We start from the raw sequence: 24,486 nt of genomic DNA, 5'->3' as shown, positions 1-24,486 counted from the left end.
AATCCCAAATTTTCCCTGAAACAATAACAATGCGAGATAGTTACAGGTAATAAAAATAAAAATAATATAAAATTAGTTAATGTCTGTTAGTCTGAATTTGCATGCTCTTATGTAAATGCATAAATCATACTCATCGGCTGCATCAGCCAATAAAAGCTGTGAGTCTTGCGGAGAGACGGGAGCGGGTACATTGCTCTGAATGTGGACAGAATTCCAGATAGCAGCTCAAATCCCACTGACGGCATTACTTTTGATGCACCTACAACTACAAACTGCTGTTTTCAAGACCTTCAAGACTCACATTCAAACCTTTTATCTTAACTTGCCACAGCAATTGTTGCACAAGGAAACAACTTCATCAACTCGATGAACCTGTTTTGGTTTCACAAAGAAGCCCTTTGATTGCAGGGATCAAATTGCAGAGTCTCCTTTTACAAGTGGATCCTTTAAGAGTTGGCAGTGGTAGACAATGCTGGTATGTTGTGGGGCAAATGTGCAGGTATTGTTGTTTTATAATAATTTTAGCAAACGTATAAGTTGTTTTGGATGACTTTTGCACAGGAACTTAACTTTCATAATATAATTCCCAATTGAACATGCAGGACGTTTATAATGTCAGGAAATGTGGTAATGAGTCCGCGTTTACACATCGGCTAACAAAAACCCGTGTGTGGTCATTTGCGTACTCGTGTGTCCTAAAATGACCAGTGTCTCACTAAATTAAATGAAACGTATGAAATGTAAGAATCGTTGGGAACACAGGACTTCCAGATTCTGATTTCTTACATATTTTTCTTTGAAAAATGGTCATAGATGTTGAATTATTCTGAAAGTAGGTAACTGGAATTACATAATGGTACTGTGAAGGAATACCAGTTCTGACCATAAAGATGTGCCGCGCTATACGTCCATCGCACAGTCGTTCTTCTGTCAACTGACCAGATGTATGAACCCACATGTGGGTCGGAAGTGGTATTGCTACATAGTTTGGCTTTAAAACCTTGATATCCGATTTCAGGGCAGCTGCCCCGCATGTTTTAGATGTGTCCTTGCTTTGGCACATCTAATTCAAATGAGTGGATCGTCATCAGCTTGTCATCAAGGTCAGTCAGTTCTGGAGTACAACAGAGAGGTTGGGAGGGGCAAGAACATTGTATGCATTCAAATTTTCTGGACTTTTGGTTCCCTACTGCAGCTTTAATGTCCCAGCCTTTTGTATCAGGGTGTGTTGAAGCAGGGAAACATCTCAAACATGCGGGGCAGCTGCCCTCCAGGACTGGAACTGGACACCCCTGCTTTAAAATATAGTCTCAACATGTGACAGACAGAAAAAGAAAAAGATCTACGACTTATTTTTTCCTCACTATGAGCTCAATTCTGGAAGTTGAAGGAGACCTGCACGAAATGAACCTTTGTATATTCAGAAAACAAAGCCAGTTTTTATTCTGTGAATGTCAAAGGGAAACATATCTTGGATGGCGTCAGTGAGCATGTGAAATAACAGGAGGATATGCGTGAGGACATGGTCTTTTTTTTTTTTTTGCTGATATGTCACTTCTTTTTCAAGTGGAAAAGCACAGACGAGCAATGTTTAACCCTGAAGTTCTGAACTGTGAACCTGCAGCAGCTTGATTCTGATGTACCAGCGGTGATGGCTTTGGAGCAGCTTGATCGAAATGAGTTGAAATAGCAAAAATATATATGTTTATCAAGTTTTTTCCCCCCCTGTAATTTACATCAGGGGAGTGAAAAAGCAACGCGGAGGATCAGCAGCCGTCACCAAGCCCAGCAGAAGCTCAAAATCACATATTTATACATGAGATTCAACCGGGTCCAGGGGGTGAAACGCAGCTCAAACATGTTTACTTGTGTGTGAATTCTCTGGCCCGTCACTGGTCGGTTTCCTTAAACTGGTTTTCAAGGTTTGGGTTTTTTTGGGGGGACAAAATTATACAAAGAAAAACAGTTGGTGAGGAAGACAAGTCTTCCTCTACAGGTGAGATTTGAGCGGTGCTGTAGTACTTTTGTTTTATTGGCTCTTAATATTGAGTAAACTGTGCAAGATTGGTGGCTTTTATTTGTACAGAGGAGTCTGGTTTTAGAACAGGACAACAACAAGCCCACTGTCCCTTCTGTTAAAGCTGAGTTACATAAAGAATATTCTCAATATTTGGAAAATAAAAAGATCACAGGCTTCATGCTGTGACAGACGTTTGTAATAAATACAATAGAAAAACAATGTCAAAGTAGTGTCCTGAATTCCTGCTCAGTAAGAGGCTGGCCGGCAGGTGGATTCGTGTCTTCTGCTTCAATATTAGCAGAATCGTCCGTCAAATCCAACCGTTCATCTGCCGTTGCTGTTCTCCACCCAGCAGAAAGAGAAAAACAAGGCACTTTGTTCTCATATTCACCCCGTTTGGGTTTTTTTGTGTCCTTTTGCAAGATGCGCTTGAACAAAGACATTTTATCAATGTGAAACAGTTGTAGAAATATAATAATAATCATAAAAAAAATAATAAAAACAATCCGGAGCCGCTGCTATAGTGAAGTGATGCATATCATCTCATCTGTCAGGTCCTCCTCGCATTTCACCACCACATATGGCTCTTCGTCGCTGTAGTCTCGGACACCGGGGTCCGTCATATGAGTGGTGGGATTGGAGTCTGAGGCGACGTTCTCTGTTCCCCCAGTGCTGCCATTACCCATACTCCCGTTCAGCAGATTACTGGCCGCGCTCTCCATTTCATCAATGGTCAACTCACAGGCGTCTGCAATCTCATGTTTGGTGACTGACACAAACTTGGGGTCCCTGGCGTATTTCCCTAAACCCTCACAGATCAGCACCTGAGAGGAGCGAGAGAAAGCTTGTCAATAATCAACCATCAGATAACAGATGCATTCAGACGTCGTCTGAGTTACTTTTGGCTCAGTTGTGGCAGCGGTTAACTTGAGTGATGGGACACGTGTGTGTCAAATATTGACTCCCTGGCTTTGACATGGGTTACTTAAGAAAGAAAGGAAGTCATAAAGCAAACAGTGGTTCCAATCTATTTAGTTTAGTCCTAATTTTATGGGCTCAAATTAAAGCCATACATATTTTGTATCTGTAAATAAACTTTGTACTTGTAGAAATATTTTGTGCATGTGCAAAAAATATTTGTACTTGGAGAAATATTTTGTGCATGTGCAAAAATTATTTTTACTTGTAGAAATATATTGTGCATGTGTAGAATATTTTTGTAGCTGTGGAATTAATTTTTCTTTGTGCAACATTGGATATACAAAGCTACAAACTTTTTTTACAACTACGAATTATGGCACTGTTTTGACGTGCCAATAATAAGAGCCAATCAGCAATCTTTGGCACGGGTTTCAAAGCGTTTCTGGAGAGCCAATCAGCACATTGCATCGCGCAGTACAAAGTTTATTTACAGATACAAAATATTTATGGCTTTAATTTGAGCCCATATAATTTTTGATGTTTTGGATTTTAAAAAATTGAGAAAAAAAAACATGATTGATGATCTGTCTCTTACCGCCTCCACGAGACTGCTGGCGCTGTCTCTCTTTAGTAAGCAGCGCTCTGCAGGCAGCTGCAGACGTGACGGAGAGTGGCAGCGGCTGGGAGTGCCGTCCTGGCCGTCAGTGTACCACGAACTCCGCTTCACTGATCCTGGGATGTTTCCCACACTGCCTGTACTCCGCCAGTCAACCTGGACACACACAATACACATTGCACACCTTACTGGAAATGCTCACAAGTGTCAGTCCCAGAGACTGTAAAAGAAGAACTAGATAAACCTCCTGTGACATCATCCATAGGTTTTCTGAAGGGTGGTTTGAGGCCTGTTTCAAGTTGGCCTCATCAACAGCTATTTTGGCTGTTTTAGCTTATTTAATGCTTATTTAATGCTCATTAATATTACTTTACATTAATTCTGATAGAATTTGTGCAAATGTCCTCATTCAAAGTGTCATTAATGTTTCAGTAGTTGATCTGAAACAAGTGATGCCTAGAAATAATAATGGTGTGATAAAAACATTTGAATGAATGAGAAATCTAGCGAAGGACCCCAAAACCCTTTTTTAAGACCAGTTTTGATCTACATGTATTTATTTCTGCTGCAAAAGTTGACATCTAAACTAGTGCTGTCAAGTGATTCAAAAAATTGAGAGATTAATAAGTGATTGAGTGATCTGTAATTAATTCATCTAATTAATCGCTTTTTTATTTTCACCTAAAAATTGCTGAGAAAAGCCCTCACAACGTGAGGTGTTTAAATTCATTACATTATTGTGGGAGATCAAAAGATTGATATATAACAACAACAAAAAAAGGCTTCATAAAATAATACATTTTTTTAACAGATTGAACAGTACAGTCCTAGCCATTTACATCTACTTAGCAAGAACATTTGCCAGCCTTCCGGTCGCAGACGTGCACATGGTGCTCTCCTCAAGTTTAGTTTGGGGAAGAGCGTTGCTGTGGCAACATCGTTGCTGCTAACGTTAGCTGTGGCTAAACTTGAGCTGCTTCGGTGGTAAGAAAAGTCCTTTCTACAAAGACATATGACTCTACCTTTATCAATGGTGCCGTCGGGGCGTTTAAGAAATGAAAACTCCCCATTCACTGGACTAACAACTCCAGCACAAGAAGCCCACCGCACAAACACAGATTTCACAATAAAGACAACTTGCAAACAGAAAAAGTAAAGTTTGAGATTAAAAAATAGATTAAGCGATTAGAAAACATAACGCACTAACTATGCTTGTAATTAATTAATCCCAATTAACGTGCTAATTTGACACCCCTAATCTAAACATGCGTTTGGAGGCAGGACCAAGTAGTCAGGAACTGCAACTTTTTCTTAGGGCACTTTCACACCTGTCCCGTTTGGAGCAGTTGTACCCGAACAGGGAACGTTTCCCCCTAAAGATCGGAACGTTTGGTATATCTGAACACAGCAATTGCGCTCGGAAGCGGCACAAAACAAGCGAGCCGAGATCACCTAGGAGAGGTGGTCTCGGCCCGATTCCATTCGAGACCTGAAATGGTTCATTTTTTTTATTTGTAGTGAGAACATAATCGACACAACAACCGACACAACCGATTCATGTGTATGTGCGACCGCGGCGCAAGGAGAAGAGTCGGTGCAGCCTCCACCACCTTCTCTCCTATTGGACGTGCCGAGATGTTGTCACAGCGCGGCACGGTGAAATTACAAAATGTCCAATTCGGGTGCGGCAGGCGCCCTCTCGTCCGCCGCTGAGCTCCTCTCTGCGCCGAGCGCACATAAATGATTGGGTAAAGCCTGATTTATGGTTCCGCGTTAAATAGACGCCTAAAGCCTAAAGCCGCGGCTGCAGTCTGCGCTGCGCTCAAAGGGGCGTGTTGTTTATCCCGGGGTGCGGAAGAGGAAACTCCTTCCGCGTTCATTTGACCAATCAGAGAACAGTTGGTTTGTGCATGGCATTTGTTAACAGCTTTGAAACGGTACAGACGGTTGCCTTGTGAACACAAACCCCACAAACGAGAAACGGAACAACTGTATCGATTTAGCCCCTGAATCGGAACAAAACAAACGGGCCACAGGTGTGAAAGCACCCTTAGTGACGCTTTTCCAAAGTGCACCTTTACTGGGACAAAGAGGTACTGCAGGACGGGGCTGCCTGTCCCTTTACATTAGCGCTGTATTCAGTAGCAGATACTTCTGCCCCCAAGTGGTCAGAGTTGGTACTACTACATAGAGTGGCTTTACGACAAATGACATTAAGAAAATAAATCTAATGTTATATATTTTTTTTTCCACTTCCAGCAATCTGTTTTGGTTCTGCAGTGGGTTGAGACCTGTATGAGTGGTGTGTAGCAGGGCGAACAGTCCCGGGTGATGGGGGACGCAGGGGGAGTGGCCCAGGAGCGCAGCGACCTCGTCGGAGACAGCCGGTGGAGTCTGCTGGCATCCAGACCAGCCACCGCCATCACCTGCACCAGTGGGTAGAGACAGAACAGGTCTCCGTCACCCGTGACAACTGCATTTCAGACAACAATGCCCATCATACAGTATGTGTACCTGTTGCTGCATGAGGTGTAGCGGAAGAGCTGTGCATGAGGGAGAAGGAGGAGCGTCATCTGTACTACTTCTTCTACGAAGACAGTCAAAATTGAATGTTGGCGTGTTGCAGCCTGAGGAGAAAGAGGAGAGGAGAGAATCACATCAGATCTCATCTCACATATTCAGTATCGGTTAATTAAGAGCAAAAATCAAAATCTGATTTCATTATGAAACATTACAACAATTACAAATTTCATGAAGGGAATATCACCAACGTCAAAACAAAGGAATAACTTAAATAGAACCAAGAATACTGCTGAAAGCTGCTAGGTTAAAAATGGACTTTAAGGACCTGGAGAGACGTAGATAAACTTTCCTCTTCAAGCAAGATTGTGGGCGATCTTGAAAAACTGTGATCAGAGACCGCTTAAACATTAGTCTCAATCTCAGTGAGGATCTGGGGGTGCTTCAGTTATGTGCCCACAACAGGAAGTTCATCAGGCTCGTGGTGGGAGACAGCAGGGAGACAAACCCCTTTCCCCCAACATAAAAGTTAAAAATAAACCATTCACCTTGAGGTGAGGGTAAAAACCATCTTTTGGGCGAGCGCCTGTCTTCCTGGCAGATGGGTTGTCTGTCATCGTCATAGAAAGGATCCGACTGGCAGTCATTCATGGAGAAGTCCAAATCTCCCTCTGCATCGTCACAATAGTCTGTGTTGGACAATCTTTAAGATAAAAAGATTTAAAAGAATAAGATATGTAACTCATTTATCACAAATACAACAAGTACAAAAGTGGCATAAAAACAAATGTAGTTTTTTACAAATGAAAAGTTGCTACCGGCATTCAGGCTTATAAAACATAAATAAGTAAAAACCAGTGATAACAGATAAGAGTTGCGTTTGCCATCGTGGTACCTCTCCTTCGTGACCATGATGTCATCCTCGTGAAAGTCGTCCCCGCTGAAGTATTCTCCAGAACCTCGTTCGTCGTCGCTCTCGCCGCCGCCGCCACCGCCGCCCGGCTCCTCCCGACGAATGGTGGGATAAAGTCCTTTTCCACTTTGTGACCTGGGAGTCATTATTATTGATTTCATTGATTATACAGCATGGAGTCTTTTAAATGCCACCATCTCTTTTCATTTATTTTCTATTTGCTGGTTCTTAGTGGGTTTTATTCAGCATTGGTGCAAAACAGTATAAACTTTAATACTTGTGAGAATTCTCACTCATACTCATTCCTAGTTGCAATAATCATCTTATTTGTTTTCCTTTTTAATTATTTGGAATTCCAACCATGATCCACAAAATATATTGTGTCATAGCTGCCAAAAAAAACCGCATATTGTGTAAATAATATTGTGAAATGTAGCTTTGTCAGGTGGTTGCGCTTCCACATACCTAATATAGGCTTCATAGTAACGAGTCCTGTTCCAAGGAAAGGAGGATAACAAGGAAAGAAAGCAGGAAAGAAAGGAGGACAGGAGGGGGGAGGGGGGTTGCAGGCCAAGACAAGACAAAAGGACACAAATGTAAATGTTTGAAATGTGAGATATTTCTTCTCTTGAAACGGTGCATGTTTTCCATGGAGAAGTAGTTCACCAGTTCAAGTTGATATAAGGACTTTATTATCAATATTATCAATATAATTATGTTAAATTTCACAGTCAATATACCTGCATTTTGTTTCTCATTAGTAACATCAATACAAGAAGAGGATATCTAGATATACAAGATATGCAGGTAATAAATATAAAACAAACAGAAATGATATAGCTATGTCCGAACTAAGTAAGAAATGTAAGTCATCCTCAAAACTACAGCTCTCTAGTATTTATTTAAGGTTTGGCATTTTTTCGTACTTCGTATTTTCTCGCCCGACTTCTTGTTCCCTTCACTTTCCCAAACATCTCTTGTGAAATGGTTCTGGTACCCTTTCCATATACAGCTATTTTTAACAGTACACAATGTACCAGTCCAATTTCAACTGAGCAGTGGTGGGCTTTATAAAACGACAAATTCAGGCACATTAAAGAGGTACTATTTTTTTTTTTAAATGGGACGGTTGCTAATAACACCTTGGATCAGTATGTTTTTAATGCAAAACCAACACTTGTCAATGGGCTTTCCTACTCAGCCCATTTCAGACGTGTCTGGTTATCACTCTGCCCTTGTCACATGCTTCATTTGTCTGATTGGTTGTATGCCTATCCAATGCTGCCTCAGTTGTTATTACTCACTGGAAATTAAACTCAAATCCAGAAGAACTACAGTAAGTGTTTGTATTGAAGAGTAAAAGAATGAGGATAACTGGCAGGGCTTAAGTCGCAGGGGCAGGCAATCCCCGTGAACCACGGACAGTTCCCAACCTCTATCAGGTCCAGGAGCCACATCTGGCCCGAGGGCTGCTTTTTGCTTGTGTGAGATTTATCTTATATTCCAGAGAAACAAACACACATTTTTCTGTCAAATCAATTTACTGCACTGATTTAATATTCCACAGTATAAAAAAGGCAATACGGAAACTGCTGTTGACGTAATATCCAATAGAGCAAGGTTGCCCAACTCCAGTCCTGCATGCTTAGATGTTTCCCAGCTTATCAGCTTGTCATCAAGGTGAACAAGTCTGATCAAGTCTGTTGACAATGACAAATTCATTTGAATCAGATATGATGAAGCAGGAAAACATCAGCGGCCCTCGAGGAGCAGATCCAAAATTCAAGTACGTTCAAGATCTTTCAAGATTCAAGTGTTTTTGTCAAATCTGTCGGTTATAAAAAGATGTGCATTTTGCTATTATTATTATTATTATTATTATTATTATTATTATTATTATTATTATTATTATTATTATTATTATTATTATTATTTTCTTTAACATAAAATGATGAAATAGGCAAACTGTAATGTGAATCTTCTGAATCAGTTTGAAGTCCCATGCCCAGCGACATAAACCCAGCGTACATATAACTAAGTTAAAACTTGAGAAACTCCAGATTATTCATCACCTCCAGCCATCTATTATCTAAACCTGCTTCGGGTTAATCATAGAGCTTTTTATTAATCCTCCCTGACAACTTTGTTGCTATATATATATATATATATATATATATATATATATATATATATATATATATATATATGTTTGTGATAAGATGGCAGAGTTTACATCAACTGACCTCGTGGAGTGGGACTTCCACAGTTTGTTGTGCACACTCTTGCTGTAAGTGCCCGATGATCCATTTCTGGCGGAGGACGGGCGACTTCGCTGCAATAAACACTCTCGCGGCCTCCCAGAGGTCACGGAGAGAAGTGAGGGCACGTTGGCATTGTTGAGGTTAGCATTGGAGGGTATTGGCGACTGACGAGAAGTGGAGTTGCAGTGAGGGTAATCAAACAGGTGGTGATTGTAATGGAGGGGCGAGGACTTCATCTCTGCCTCTCCTTCCCGGCTGCCGGATGTCCTGTTGATCTGCGTGGCCTCAACTGAGGCCCGGCAGGAGAAGGGCAGGATCTGTAGCGGCCGCTGCGTGACTGTGGTGGGATGGGAACCGCCTTGCTGATCTCCCCCGACGTAGTTGACGTGGTTCCCAAAAAGGCCACCATTACGCTGCAGAGAGATATCAAGAACTGACGAATACATCAAAGAAACAGCAAACAAACTATGTACAACCCCAAACCAGAAAAAGTTGAAATGCCATGGAAAATTTAACACAAAATCAAAACTTAGGACTTTTACCATTCCTTCTCCAATCAGTGAAAAGGCTTTCTGGCACTAAACGAGCATGAGGCAAGAATAAGAAATGAGACTCATTAGCGCCACGACGGCCGTCGGGGGTACTGCAGCCAACAGTGAAGCCGGCACGGGAGAACGGGGAGAACGCGCATGCAGCGTCATGTGACGTCACATCTGCAGGACAGCGCGGGAAATTCGGGCCCAGAATTGCAGCGCATTTTGCAGCACACAGCCTGTTCAAGGCAACGGAGAGATACACTAGAGGGCTCATTCTTTTTGGTTTGGAACGCTTCATCTGACATTATTACTAGAAATGTATACAAATTTTTTTCATAAATCCTGCCTCAATCCTGCCTCATGCTCCTTTAAAGGAATGAAGCAATGACAAACTCAAATGCTAATGTATACCATTCTTCCTTTTTTGTTTGTTTAATAAATCTACACAGATTGTTCTGTTGGGAACAAGTCTGTGCTAGTGCCCATACCCTCCTCCTCCTACAGCCACGCCATTGTAATAATAGTGTTGTTGAAAAGACATGAACTTCCATGGAAGGATGTGTAAATTAAAGTAAATTAAAGCTGTAATGCATTTCCATAGCAACCCCCCCTTTTATTTGTGTTACTTGTTCTATATTGATAGTTTAGATTTTTCAATGAGAATAACAGTCATCAAGACATGTCTGAGAGGGTATTTGCATGATCTTTACTCTGTAGATTTCCTCCTCTTCCTCCCCAGTTGTGTCTACGAGTCCTTCCTCTTGCAGGTCACATGATATGGCTCGACGGATCTCTGGTCCAATATCGTGGAGTGTGCGCAAGCCAGCCTGCAAAGACAACAGCTATAATACCAAACATCTCTGCTTAACCCTCACTTATGTAGAGTCAGTTGTGCTAAGTTGCCTTTGGTGATGGTATGATACCTTAATGATATTAAAACAGTGTTTTGTATGTTTAAAGTTGAGTCATGTGTTAATGTTGGCTGTAATTCTTTTGATCTCCCTCCATGAACTTACACCTCATCAGCTGGTACAAGGACATGGTAGAAGGAGTTTGAGAGCCCCTAGTGATTTCATCACTCCGGTTTTCAGAGGTACTTTGCCCTTGGTAAAAGCTTTCAAAGTAAATTGATCCAAGCTGAGGTGACGGACAAAGCATGGATAAAAAATTAAGTGTGATACATGCGGTCCAGCTGGAAACAAAGCAAAAACAACCTCCAGAGGAAGGAAATGCTCCTGTGGATCCAACCCTGACAGGAAGCTTTGTGAGGGTCTGATCCTAGCGTATTTGCATTCTGAGATGGAAGTCTTAAATCCAATCTCCAGCTGCTCAAAGTGGCTTCATGGACATGAAGTGTCACCTCACGTGCTCCGTTTCTCTAACTGGTTGCATGACTATCCAGTGGGGTACAGCGGCATTTTCTTCTCTTTACGTACTGTAAGCACTACGCCTTGGGGGGAGAGAAAAAAAAAGTCCCAAATACCTGACCAAATCTTTGAATCCAAAAGGAAAATAATTAGTAGTTCAGGCCTGAACTAGGCCTGAACTACTGTACTACATCATAATTCATCAATTCAGTCTGCAAAGCAACAGGAAGTGGTCACCCTCAACCATCCAGATGGCAGGGAAGGGACAGGAAGTGGTCGTCCACCCTGCACCTGATCAGTAAACTGATCAGTAAAGTGATCAGATTAAGCTGCCATCTGGCTGCTTTCCAGGGGAGCTGCTTCACACTCTTCCCATCCCAGTAAGAGGAGGACTTCGCTCAGCTCCAGGACATGGAGGGAAAATTATATCTCTCAGTTGGTTTGGGAACAAAAATCTTTTTTTTCTGACTTTTTGGTGAGACACACAGAAAAAACAAAAAACAAATAAACATTTTGAATACTGGAGTAGCAAATATAAGAGAAAGACACACCTGTAGAGCCAAGGTGGTGTTCAGCTTCTCCCACGAATGGCTTCCCACAAGCCCTTGCTCTTTGCGCCTCTTGAACTTTCTGAAGTAGTCCTGTATCAGGAAGGTGGCATAGAACTTCCCCACAGTTACCTCGTCATCTGAGTGAACAGACCAGACACACCAAAGCCTCCCACATCAGCACCGCTGGACGTAAGACCGTCAATCTACAACTACATTCTTCAACTCTACAACGTTCCAGTATCAAAGCTGCAGAAGGTTGAATTAAAGTTATTCTATGCAACTTCTGAGAGCTAGCAAGATTTGAAAGTGGCGCCTCTTCTAAGCCCCGCCCATTCGGTCCGAATGAAACGGATTGGTCCAGGACCAGAGGCTTGGCAGGAAGGGAAAGAACCAATCAGATGTCTTCATTTTAAACACGCCCCCCCGTCCTGTCCCATGCACGCACTTCCAGCCCCCCCCCGCGTCCACTTCCCACGGGTCCTCCTGGGCTCACAGTGTCCCAGTGTAACCCCCCTCCCTCCCCTCTGCCACGGACCCCAGTATGTAGTTATTTATTATGTAGTTATTTCCAGAGCAGCTCGGTCCCCGCTGTGTGGGTGAGCGGGGAGCAGAGCCGTTGGTCCGGGCTGCAGCAGCAGCCCGCGGGGACACGTGAAGCGCCGCAGCAGCTCCGGCTCGGAAGCAGTATGGAGGTCCGTGGGGATGGAGGCGTCTCCATCCCGGCGAGAACGGAGAGCGCCGGTGCGGCTGGCGGAGCGCTGCGGTGCCGTGCAGGCTCTGTTGCCACAGCTACGCCGTAGGGTACGCCGTAGCCGTGGCTCCAGAGCCTGCAGCGCAGCGCAGCGCAGCGCTCCGCCAGCCGCACCGGCGCTCTCCGCTCTCGCCGGGATGGAGACGCCGGTGGGCAGGATGCACGTTTGGGTGGGCACAGCCCTACCCTGCCCCCCCCCCCCCCCCTAAAACCGGCCTCGCTTACAGGTGAATGAGACATGGGGTAGTTTTGCTCTCCTCTGCCTTGTTGAATCCTGCATATGCGCGTTCGTGTTTGTGGGGGCGTGGCTTTGGACGGAGCGCTCGTGGGTGAGGGCGGGGGGGCGGGGCTTAGAGGAGGCGCCACTTTCAAATCTTGCTAGTTCTCAGAAGTTGCATAGAATAACTTTAAGAGAAACACAACAATGAAAGCAAATTACTTTGTGACGTTTACATTAAAGCCAAACTAGGGGAAACAAAAGAGCATAAGCTCTCAGTCTGAGCACGTGAGTGCTTGTCGAGGAAACGCTATCTAGAGAGGATCACTGAAAGCACTTTCTGAGCGTGGTTTTCATTGGTAATCTCTTCATCACTTCCCCTGCAAAAGAAAATGCAGTAAAAAGTTCTCAGCACTGTCTGTTAACAGACAACTGAAGTGACCTTTACACAAAGCAAAACCACCCAAACATGCAGGAGGATTTAATCAGATAAAAGATAACGTTTACGTCACAAAATGATCACATCTAAAAAACAATTCAAGCTTTTTTCATGAAAAGCAGCTCAGCAAAGTGAAGCCAAACGAACAAAAATCCGGCTCAAATTACTATTTTATGACTATCCTCAACAAGTTAATGTCAGATCCACATTTTCCGAGACAAGCATAAACAAAACTAGTACAAGTGTTTTCTAGCTATGCAAAGCTCAGAACAACATCATCTACTGTATATATTTCTTTATATAGCGTCTAATACAACAGATGTTGTCTCTACTACTGTACAGCAAAATGCGCATGCAAGAAGGCAGAAGAGCAAAGGGAGGTCAAGTTGGATGCACAGATTTTCTATTGAAAAAGAGAGTAGAAAAATGTAGCCAGAAGAGAAGCTTAGACTAAAACACACACACATCATCTGCCATGCAGGGAGGCTAATGAAGCAGCGGTCTGGTTCCCTCAGATACGTCTTTGCTGAAGCGAACTGGGGACAGAGGCTGGAGCATAAAAGATCGGCTGAATCATGTCGTGTAAAAAATATGTTTTCTTTTTCTCTTTTGGTCGCCACCTTTCTTTGATCCATTTTTAAATGGAGCTGAACCAAGTAAAGGTGGCTCAAGTCAGTCAGCCTGGTGCTTTAAGATGAAGGTGTGAGTCTGAATTATGGCTTTAAAAAAGAATGACGGACTTGATGTGATTGTGAGTCAACTTAAAGCATCTGACATGTTTCTCTACATCACCTGACACAGCCAGAACTACTCTACCAAACAGGCTCTGCTCACAAAGAGAACATAGGAATTTAAGTTATTATTTTACGTTTATTCAGCTTAAAGCTCCGCGAGCCGGAAGCTCTCAGGACTAGTTATAGTTTTAAATTTTGGTTCTAATATCAGACCTTTAATTGGCTTCACAGAAGGCCGAACATGCAAAGTTCTTGAGATCAGATTGGGATGAAGCGCCAGATTGATTTTTTTTTCTCTCACTGAGCAGAGCCGGTCGATGCTACTAAGCAGTTTCATGCCACCAAGCTAAAACAGAACTTCTCCAAAGAGCTTAGGACGGCAGAAAGAGAAGAGAGAAGAGAGCCAAAGACTGAAAGCAGATCAATCTGTGGAAGAGAGAAGCTTGGCAGAAGGCAAAAGTTTCAAAACTAGAGAGAAAGGGTTAACAAACGCGTGCACATACAGACATGCAGCCCGTCTATCTGATGCACAGCAGACACAGAAGCACACTGCAAAAGCTGCACATACAGCCAGAGGAAATATCTGTGAATGCAAAAGCAACTGATTTAGGAGATAACTAAAACTGACAAGTAGGCAAAAAGCTTTTATTTATTCCAACTCTAATAAGGTTGTTTTTTAAATATATATTTAAAATATAACCAGACCATTAGGTCTGCTTGTCAATCTTGTAGATACTGAGTTTTAAACATACAGAAATCTGGGTTAGTGGGAAAAAACCCTCAATATATTTTAACATGATGGAGTCATAAAGGAAGAGAGATATTGATCTAAGATAAAACTATGGGATGGTGGGAGAAACAGTGACCAGGGAGTTTCTATGACATTTCTTTTGTTGATTGTGGTCGGAAAAAGGCCGGTTCTTCAGACAAAAAAAACCCTACAGAATTGAAGGCTTCTCCTTGATCTTTAGCGCATTTCTTTTCCATCTGCTCAATAAATTTGAAAGAAAGCTGTTGCTAACAGCATTGCTAACTCTTTCAACAAGATACACTATTTAATCTGATGAAATGTAAGGTTTTTTTCTGGGCCTTTCTCCTGAGCTCACACTGTCTTGAACTACGGTACTACATCATAAGTCATTAATTCAGTCTGCAAAGCAACAGGAAGTGGGATGTGGAACTCAGGGAGGGGTTCAGGGCCCAATAAATAGACCTCAAAGTCTGTCATTCGTGTATTTAGAAGCTCCTTCAGCTTCTCTCAGAGTCTAATTGGCTCTTTGTTTTACCTGAACTCCTAAATCTGGCAATATTCCTTCATACATTTCAGTTTATTCTTTTGGTTTAATTAAAAATGTTTCAATTCAAGTTTGATCAGGAATAATGAACCCTTTTTATTTTGTAGTGAATCTAACACTTCATATTTAATCTTGCAGATATCACTAGTCTCCACTGATGCCCCTTCCTGACTCGTTACCATAGTGATCTCATGGCTTAGAGATGAGCAGTAAGTTGCTATTGTGAGTGAAGGGTGGACTTTGCTGATAACTGTAGACACAAGGATGGAGCGGATCTCTTTAATCCTGCTGACAGGACTCTCCAACTACAGTGTGTGTAGTGATATCATTTAACCTTTGTTAGGTTTCTAAATGTTAGTTTTCCCCACTAAATTTGCTAAAAAAAAATAAACAAAAAAATGCATCCAAATTTGTGTTTAGTTATTTGAGATTTATTAGTATTGTATGAAAAATAAATTAATTTTATTTTTTTTTTCAAACTGATATTCAACTATGGGCCTTCATGAAATGTATTCCAAATATATCATTCCTCCAACAAATAGACTCAAATGTATTAATGTTAGTCAGATTTAACAAAGAGCCAAGGAGATTAAAATAAATCTTGCAGAATAAAGGAACATTATTTTAATCATTTTGTTAATCAAGTTATCCCGCGAAAAAAAAAAGATTAATTCCTGGGAAACACCAGTAAAGAAAAAAGCTCATTAGCAGTAAGAAAGAAAAGGAGGCTGATAGACTGTTTTGGTTGTCTGAGCATGTAATGACCACTGACCGCCTGCAGGAGGCACCACTTGATCCAGCAGCTTCATACTGGTCCGTTTCCAGATCTTCTTGATCACGACTCTGAGCTCTTCGTTTGCTTGCTCCAAGTTACCTTTGATTTGGGAGAAAAGTTTGAAAAGTCACAGCACAATGACCTTATTTGTGATCCCTCTTCTTAGTTCGAGATTCTATGTTCGATGTTTTTCAAATTCAAACTCATTAAATGGATTGAATGTAATTTAAAATAGATTAGGCGAGCAGTAGCAGCCCATGAAGCAAACAGTGGATCATTTCAGAAGTTCCTGATGTTCTGAGCTGCACACTCACCCTCAGTCTTGATCTTGAGAGCGGTGCGGACCAAAGCAAACAAGGTGGCGTTAAACATGACAGTCCCATCACTGTTGAGGGGCATGTTCATAGCAACCAGCCGCTGTAACAGAATTCACATGACAGCTTCACGTCAACTCTGAAAGCGGTAATGTGAGAGCCTGGTTATCTGCACGTGTACGTGCGTCTGTAACGCACCTTACAGGCCACTCTGTGAGGGCAGAGCTTGCCGAAGCCCAACGGAGGCTGGATTCTCCTCAGCAGGGTCACCACATCAAGATGTTTTATCCTGCCCCTAACAACACGGTACGTTCAAAAAGAAATGCATTACACTCCAAATCATGCTCTTCACTTCAATAACGAGTACCGAGAAATTACAAAGAAGCAGTTCATGCATCAGAAAACCTGTTCTGTTTTCACAGAATCATCACCAGTTCGTACGTATTGACGTGATTTGCGGAATGAATGGGGCTATTTAGCATGGATTTTCACATAAAATGTTCTTAAATAACTTTCTTTAACTTTCTTAAATAAAATTTGAATATGTTGAAGTCCACAGCGTGCCGAGTAGGGGAACATTTATACAATGTCTCTACGATAATCTGTTGCCTAGCAACAAGCATCCAAAGTCAAACAGAAATTAAAAAAAAAAAAGAAAGGTCAATATCTTAAAAACTTTAATAATTGGCATAAGTGCCAATCGGGCCGAGTGTTTGAAAGTTTGAACGATGTCTCTACGTTAAAGTTCGGTCGGGCAATAAGCGTCCGAATTTTCGCCTTTTTTTTTGCTTTTTGGCATCTAGCGTTGCCACGGTAACGCTTTTGACTGAGAAAAGTAATGCGAAAATTACAAAAAAGCAGTTCAGGCATCGGAAAGCCTGTTCTGTTTTCACAGAATCATCACCAGTTCGTACGTATTGACCTGATTTGCGGTAGTTTGCAGCGTGCAGGAAAAATAGGAAAAAATATGTGCTGAAAATCAGTTTTATGTACGCACTTAGCTTCAGGATCATATTCCGACCAGATCCTTTTAAACTCATCCAGGTGGTGCGGCCCCAGAATGGACCAGTCACGGGTCAGGTAATCAAAGTTATCCATGATGACAGCTACAAAGAGGTTGATAATCTGAAACAAGAACAGACAATATTTTTTTCCTTAATGGCATGCAGGGTTGTGAAAGATTTAGTCTGTGTGTTCAGTGACTACTGAGGTATTTGAGGAGTACCAGAAAAGCGCAGAGCATATAGAAGCTGATGAAGTAGATGATGGCAAAGCCGCTGCCGCAGGTTCTCTCTTCTCCAGGGCTGTAGTCGGACTCGGAGTCACACAGCTTTCCTGGCAGACAGGCCAGCATGATGTCTTGCCAGGCCTCCCCCGTGGCACACCTGATGCACAACAACAGCATCAACACAAATGGCAAATGCCGTTTTGGCGTTTATCAAGCATGATGATGAAAACGAGGTCTTGTAGCTCAAGTTACAAAAGCAGACATACCTGAAGAGCATCAGGACAGCCTGGGGAAAGGTTTGAAAGTTGTTGTTGCGGTTGATTTGTGTGCCATCCACCATTGCTATTTTCCCAAACACCTAGAAGCAAATGGAGATGGTTAGTCCAAGAATCAGCAAAGTCACCCCCTCCCACCCTCCGAAAAATGTCACAACAACAGATGTCACAAATAACATAATTAAAAGACGTATAGAAACTGAATAAACACAAACCATACAGAGTTCTGACCATTTCCATCTTTTTATTTTGTTGTGTGTCAAAACAGATTACCTGCATGCCGATCACAGCGTAGATGAAGAACAGCATCGCTATCAGGAGGGCAACATAGGGAAGAGCCTGGGAATGAGAGAGACCAGGTGAAGTGTTTGAAATGTGGAGTGCCCACTTTAAGCAGAGTGCAATTTTTTGGTTTCACTCACTGTTTAGAATTAAAATCAAATCAAAACTCTGTGATCAAGGATAAGAAAACAGAATTCTTCTGCCAGAGGTTGGTTCTTGTTAAAGGGAAGTTTTTCCTTTCCACATTCGCCTGGTGCTTGCTGCTTGCTTGGGTTTGTATTAATTGGACTCATTTGGAATGAGTTGAACTATATTGTTGAAGTGCCTTGAGATGACATTCGTCTTGATTTGGCACTACATAAACAAAGCTGAATTTAATTTAATTTAATTATGAGCCCCGCATCCAAAGAGGCGTGATGTGAATGAGACATCTAGCGTTTATAATGGGACTTTTATTTTGAAGCGACACAGGAAGCAGTTCTAGAGTTGCCATGTGCTTGATCTTGTTAAAGAATAAAGTTTTGCATGTCGGGCTGTTTGACACCAAGAAACAAAACAGAAAATAAACAACATATAAGATCAAACACCCTTCGATTACAACAATAATCACTTTTCAAATGTTTTTGTTAAAATGTTCCTTGTACAGGTGTGGAGGTTAAAGAAAGAATCACTTTTCTTGTTTGGTGTCTTACAGTCACTCTCTAATTTTCTCATTTTGACCACTTTCTGAGTCTCAAAGTCGCCTCTGTAGCTCCGCGGACTAGTTTCACTGCTGTTTATGTGCCACATATAGCGTCACTAAGCGATGACACATTTGTCACTGGAGATGGCCGGGACAGTAGCCCAAATGTCCTTTGTTTTTGCTGATAGGGACAGGAGATGACAAAGTAATCAAATCAAATTGTCCAATGAAATATAAACTGACATTTAAACATGAAAAAACTCTTGTATGCTGATTAAAAGGCCAAAGTCTCCATTACTGAGGCAAAATACGCAAAACATGTTGGACACAAGAATCAGCTATCCAGATGTTACTTTGATGGCTCTACTGGGCGACATGACTAATATAAAATAAATTAATTTTGGTACTTTTGAGATGCACCATTAGTAATACTAAATGTTTGTACATTTTTAGGAATTTCTCCGGAATGAGTATGGATAGTGCATACTATTGTGTACGTACTAATGTTTCGGACGCACTAAAAAATCTCACATACTGTTTTTGCATACTCATTAGGGTGGAAGTATGGGATTTCGGACGCAGCTGATGTTTTAGTTTAATTCCCAATCAACAGTCTTAGTCATTTAAAGTGCACTGGAGTGTTTCTTATAACTTTCTGATAACTTAGTTTGTTTATAATATTACAGAATAAACTGTAAGCTCACCTGAAAGGACTTGATGAAGGTCCACAGCAGGGTTCTGATTCCCTCCCCCCTGCTCAGCAGTTTCACCAGTCGCATCACCCTGAACAGGCGGAAAAAGGTGATGGAGATGCGAGCGCTGTCCTCCGTATTCTGAAGTGGAGGAAGTGAAGCGTGATTATGAAGCAAAAAGGTCCCATATCCCAGCAGCTGTGTACCAATCTTTCATTCATGCAGTCGGGCACGCGTGCATTCTTTCAGAAATCGTGAATTAACAAACAAGGTACATAAAATACGGATTTAAATTCCATATAAAAAAAACAGTCTTCCCAAGAGTCACCGGTCATGTTTACAGTGAAGATGAGCAACATGCATGCAGAGTGACTGTGTCTCAAACCATCAACATGCCGTCAACAGACCTGATGACTTCCACACAGACACAAAACTGCTGATGACAAAAACAGGCATTACGCTTCCGAGAGCACTCTAAAGACAAACCGGCAGAAAGACACTGCAATTTCTTTCTTTTTTCTTTTTCATACTTGATGCAAACACAGAGATGGAGCTTCGTATGTCTTGTAACATCACAAATACAAGAGACTTTAATAAGAAATGTAAACTCAGGGTTGTTCAATGTCCTAATTTGATCCTATTCAATATGAAAAATGGGAGGAAAAAGGACCAGACCATCCTCTGTGCCATGCCATGGACGCCAAAACAAAACAAGAAAGAACCGCAGCATGATGAGACATATGCCACCATGCAACAAACTAGAAGGATTCAAAACAAAACTTTGACACTGAAAGTTCAAAAACAATCCCAGACAACTTTTATATATAAATATATTACAAACATATATATGGATGTTTTGAGCAGTAACTCCACAAAAGTGTCACAGCAGGTTAATGTAGATGCTCTGATTTGTGGATGATAACAGACGGGTGAGGGTCTTGCATAAAAGAGGAGGGGCTTATTCTTACCCCTGGCTCCACTATCACCTTGACAACAGGAATGTCTGCAGACTTGAAATTAAGAGCCTTTAGTTAATTGAAGTTAAACAAACAAGCTGAAGAGCATGAATCTAATCACAGCTTAGTGTCCCTGCAAACAGCATATGGGGCCGATTTAGTTTTATTTTAAATCTTATTACGTAAAACACACACAGAAGCACCTCCATGAAAAAAAAACAACAATAAAGCATTTTACCTGCAGGAACATCATCAACTGCATGGAGTCTTTTATGCAAAAGCATTACTTCATGCTCCTAGCATTAACACCACATAACAGATATATTCACAGAGAGATAACAGGCCATTTTTTAAATATGTGTATCTATTTCAACTACACTTTTATGTGCTTTCTCTTTATCGGACACATTAATCCTTTGCTGTTTACAGTGTCAGATAATGTATTGCTAATGTTTATCTTGGAGAACCAGACAGCACAGTGCTATCTACGATAAAGTACAGACATGCTTCATCTTCTGGTCGCACTAAATGTCTCGTGATATCTGAGCTTCCTGTCAGAGAATTTACTCCGTATTGCATCTTTACAGAGTGAGCCACACTTACAACACTCAAAAACCAACACGTTGACACAAAAAAGCGGGCCGGGAGCTTGAAACCACAGGAAACGTGACTTGCAGACCAAGGCAGAGGGCCCTTGCAGTGGCAGAGCAGAAAGTTTATCTGATTAAAAGTTTACAAATACAACTCTTCCTTTAAACAATAGGCTAAAATGTATCCAATCTTCTTTTTTATAGATTTTCTTCATGTTCATTTAAAAAATTGACCATTTTACATAAAAATAAAACAGGGCACAAATAATTCTTGTTCAATTAGAAGGCTTGTTGTGGAGCCTTTTTGCTGTTTACTGTTTGATTACTTTTGAAAGCTTCATGTAGCTTGTGTTGTCTTCCATCCCTAATATTGGCAAAAACAAGTAAGACTCTGAAATCCCGTACCAGTTGTGTCTGGCTAAACGTGCTGTACTGCGCTATATCACACATCAACAAAGTGATGAACCCAGCTCACGAAAAAGAGACTCAAGAAAGTAATGACTGGGAGTGACAGAGTAAGTAAGAGACCAAGTAAGAATAAATCTTAAGCAGTCTGTGTGTGTGTGACAGCACCTGTGTCCACCTGGACTCACAGCAGTGTGACCAGCACTTATCAAGCTGTGCTTGTGTTGTTCTCTCAAATGTAAGTCGCTTCTCAGGTCCTTATTTTTCATTTATGCAGTATTTGGCTATTTAAAAGCAGAGCAATTTCTGACCAATGTGAGATTTGAAACAAAACATAGAGTATTAGGTTGTGCCCCCCCCCCCCCCCCCCCAAAAAAAAGGCAGCTCCCACTCTTGTTTGTGTCCAGTTTATGGAGCCGCTTTTTTTAAACATTGTACCCAAGACATGGGATATCTATTCAATGTGACATGAAGTGTAAATTGTAATAATTTATGCTATCAAAAGCTAGTGTAACAATCACCATCTTCTCCTTTTATCAAACTAACTTCTGAGCTGTGAAGAACAATATGTCATTCATAAAAAGACCAGCTGTGATCTTGAAGTCAGCTCTGATGCTAAAGCAAGGCACTCTTGCTTGGAACAACACAGTAAGACGTGTGATAAATGATTACTTACATTGATCTCAGTGATGGCAATGTCAACCACGCTACCCACAACAATTAAGGCATCAAACGTGTTCCATGCATCAGCAAAATAGTTCTGCAAGCACAGGTAACAAAGATACGCAGAAAAGAAGGAAGAAAGGGACAACAAAGCAAAGTGGAGGAGGAGGAAGAGGTAAAAAAGAAAAGAATTATGAAAGATAGAAAGAGAGGTACATCAAAAAGTTGAGCTTAGGTATAACAGAGTGAGAATGAAAGTCAAAGTTCAGGCAGAATCTTTTACAAATTTTAGAATTTAATCTTAATCTTTTATTTTGAAAGACAATTTTTGAGATGAGTTAATAAATTACCCAAAAACTGAACAATTTTACGGGTCCTTATGGAGTGTTAAACTAATGCATAAGATGTCATGTGTATAACTTTTTGGACTGCAATGAACTGCAAACCAAAAAGTTCAGATTCTTCCCCCTTGCCTACAGATATTAACAAATTCATAGATGTGGATAAGACTGCCCTCATGAGCAGACACTGGTCAACACAGAAAGGAAAGGGAAGATGTGAAGGAAGAAAAGAGGGAACGTGCCAGTAGCTGTGGGAGAGCAGGAAGAGGTACTGACAGCGTTGTACATGCTGGCGTCTACAGTATCTACCTGGCTGAGTATGATGTCGACAACACTGCCGATCACCACCAGAGCATCGAAGACGTTCCAGGCGTCGCCAACGTAGCCCTGAATGTGGCAGTGTACGCAGCCAGCAGGGGAGGGGAGGTGGGGCAGGAGGAGAGGGGGATGTTGGAAAGGATATAAGGAGCAGAGGTTAGGGTGGGTAGCAGAGGTGTCAAGTAACGAAGTACAAATACTTCGTTACCTTACTTAAGTAGAAATTTTGGTTATCTATACTTCACTGGAGTAATTATTTTTCAGACGACTTTTTACTTTTACTCCTTACATTTTCACGCAATTATCTGTACTTTTTACTCCTTACATTTTAAAAACAGCCTCGTTACTCTATTTCATTTCGGCCTTTAAAAAACAACTATCCAGTTACATTGCTCCATCCGGATAGAGTGAATTTGGTTGTGGTTGTTTCAGATGTTCTTGTCCAGTTTTGTTCTTACATCCGTTGCCCTCAGATTCCTGCAACTAAACTTGGATGTACATTCCAATAAAGGTTAGGATACATGATAACATGACTCTGAAGTTTGACTTTTTGCACCATTACAATACTTATAGGCAACTAGTCATCATATCTTCTGCTCTCTGAAACACATATTAATGCTCAATAGTACACATATATGCTTCTTTAATATATTTGCATTATACTAAGATAAATTCATTTTTAATGGCTTTTGTCCTTAATGGCTTTTCCCCCCCTTACATTACTTTTACTTTTATACTTTAAGTAGTTTTGAAACCAGTACTTTTATACTTTTACTTGAGTAAAAAACTTGAGTTGGTACTTCAACTTCTACAGGAGTATTTTTAAACTCTAGTATCTATACTTCTACCTGAGTAATGAATGTGAATACTTTTGACACCTCTGGTGGGTAGTAATGGTGGGTCACGATAAGGAATGAATGGAGGAGAGGTAAACTAGTGGACAGGAGTGGAGAGATGAGGAACAGGAAGGGTGGGGTGGTGGAGAGGAGGGAGGAGACTCACTCTGGGTTTGAAGGCGATGAGCTTGAGAATCATCTCCACGGTGAAAACCCCAGTAAAAACCATGTTGAGGATGTCCATGGCATAGTTAAACAGATGTGACTGTCCATGGTGCTGAAAAGAGATAGAGAGGAGAAAATCCAAAACGTGCAATTAGAAATGAATAGCTTTGAAGCTGTAACTACGTTCAGCACGTGGTTTAAGAGGAAAACAATGGCTCCTCTTAAATAAACTCACCTGAATGGCCAAACAAAGAGTGTTGAGGATGATTAAGACAAACATGACGTACTCAAAGCCCGTTGAGTTGACCACATACCAGAACTTGTACTGGTAGGGGTTTTTGGGAATGTAGCGACGCAGTGGGCGAGCTTTAAGTGCGTACTCCACACACTGACGCTACAGGAGAGTTGAGAACAAAACAGAGAGACAAAAAAACTAGTCAAATACGTAAATAAAATATGCTATGAATGTTCTAAAATGATTTCAGAAAAGGTGAGAGTAAGATAAGTTAACCTTAACGCCACTCTATTACCCCTTTTCCACCAAACCAGTTCCAGGGCTGGTTCCGGGCCAGGGCTGGTGCTGATGCGGAGAACCGGTTTACTTTTTCATAGCTCGGGTGCTAACGGGAGTCATGTCATTACAGTACGTCACCCCAAACGTCAGTTACGTCGCTTCGTTTGTATTGGCGTGAAAATTGAAGCCACAACAACGTATTTGCTCTAATAAGGACTTGGTCGTAGCACCTCCGTGGACCATATCGCTAAAAGACAGGTTGTCTCCTCTAGAAGTGGGTGCAATTCATCGATGTGTCGATGCATCGCG

The 24,486-nt window shown here is 41.5% G+C and overlaps 1 protein-coding gene across 12 annotated transcripts in view; it reads right to left on the bottom strand.

Moving 5' to 3' along the window:
• Positions 1-329: 329 nt before the first annotated feature.
• Positions 330-24,486, bottom strand: part of cacna1db (calcium channel, voltage-dependent, L type, alpha 1D subunit, b) — a 92,752-nt gene continuing 68,595 nt past the window's right edge. For 7 of the 12 annotated variants that reach the window (XM_061736582.1, XM_061736581.1, XM_061736585.1 and 4 more), the window contains 22 exons: positions 23,899-24,057; positions 23,665-23,775; positions 22,017-22,100; positions 20,358-20,399; positions 19,402-19,530; positions 18,007-18,072; positions 17,725-17,816; positions 17,456-17,615; positions 17,228-17,355; positions 16,429-16,525; positions 16,231-16,333; positions 15,914-16,015; positions 11,706-11,842; positions 10,498-10,614; positions 9,234-9,664; positions 7,456-7,482; positions 6,973-7,125; positions 6,626-6,780; positions 6,072-6,184; positions 5,849-5,983; positions 3,537-3,713; positions 330-2,844 (listed from right to left, as the gene is read on the bottom strand). In XM_061736582.1, coding sequence (XP_061592566.1) covers positions 2,539-2,844; positions 3,537-3,713; positions 5,849-5,983; positions 6,072-6,184; positions 6,626-6,780; positions 6,973-7,125; positions 7,456-7,482; positions 9,234-9,664; positions 10,498-10,614; positions 11,706-11,842; positions 15,914-16,015; positions 16,231-16,333; positions 16,429-16,525; positions 17,228-17,355; positions 17,456-17,615; positions 17,725-17,816; positions 18,007-18,072; positions 19,402-19,530; positions 20,358-20,399; positions 22,017-22,100; positions 23,665-23,775; positions 23,899-24,057 — 3,024 coding nt within the window. In that variant the 3' untranslated portion in view covers positions 330-2,538. The remainder of the gene's footprint in view (positions 2,845-3,536; positions 3,714-5,848; positions 5,984-6,071; positions 6,185-6,625; positions 6,781-6,972; positions 7,126-7,455; positions 7,483-9,233; positions 9,665-10,497; positions 10,615-11,705; positions 11,843-15,913; positions 16,016-16,230; positions 16,334-16,428; positions 16,526-17,227; positions 17,356-17,455; positions 17,616-17,724; positions 17,817-18,006; positions 18,073-19,401; positions 19,531-20,357; positions 20,400-22,016; positions 22,101-23,664; positions 23,776-23,898; positions 24,058-24,486) is intronic. The other 5 variants (XM_061736586.1, XM_061736587.1, XM_061736590.1 and 2 more) reach the window with 1 other exon arrangement.

Source organism: Cololabis saira, chromosome 12, assembly GCF_033807715.1.
Source record: "Cololabis saira isolate AMF1-May2022 chromosome 12, fColSai1.1, whole genome shotgun sequence".
Lineage (NCBI taxonomy): Eukaryota > Metazoa > Chordata > Actinopteri > Beloniformes > Belonidae > Cololabis > Cololabis saira.
Note: the sequence above shows the minus strand (reverse complement) of the source record. Positions and strands in the feature narration are given on the sequence as shown.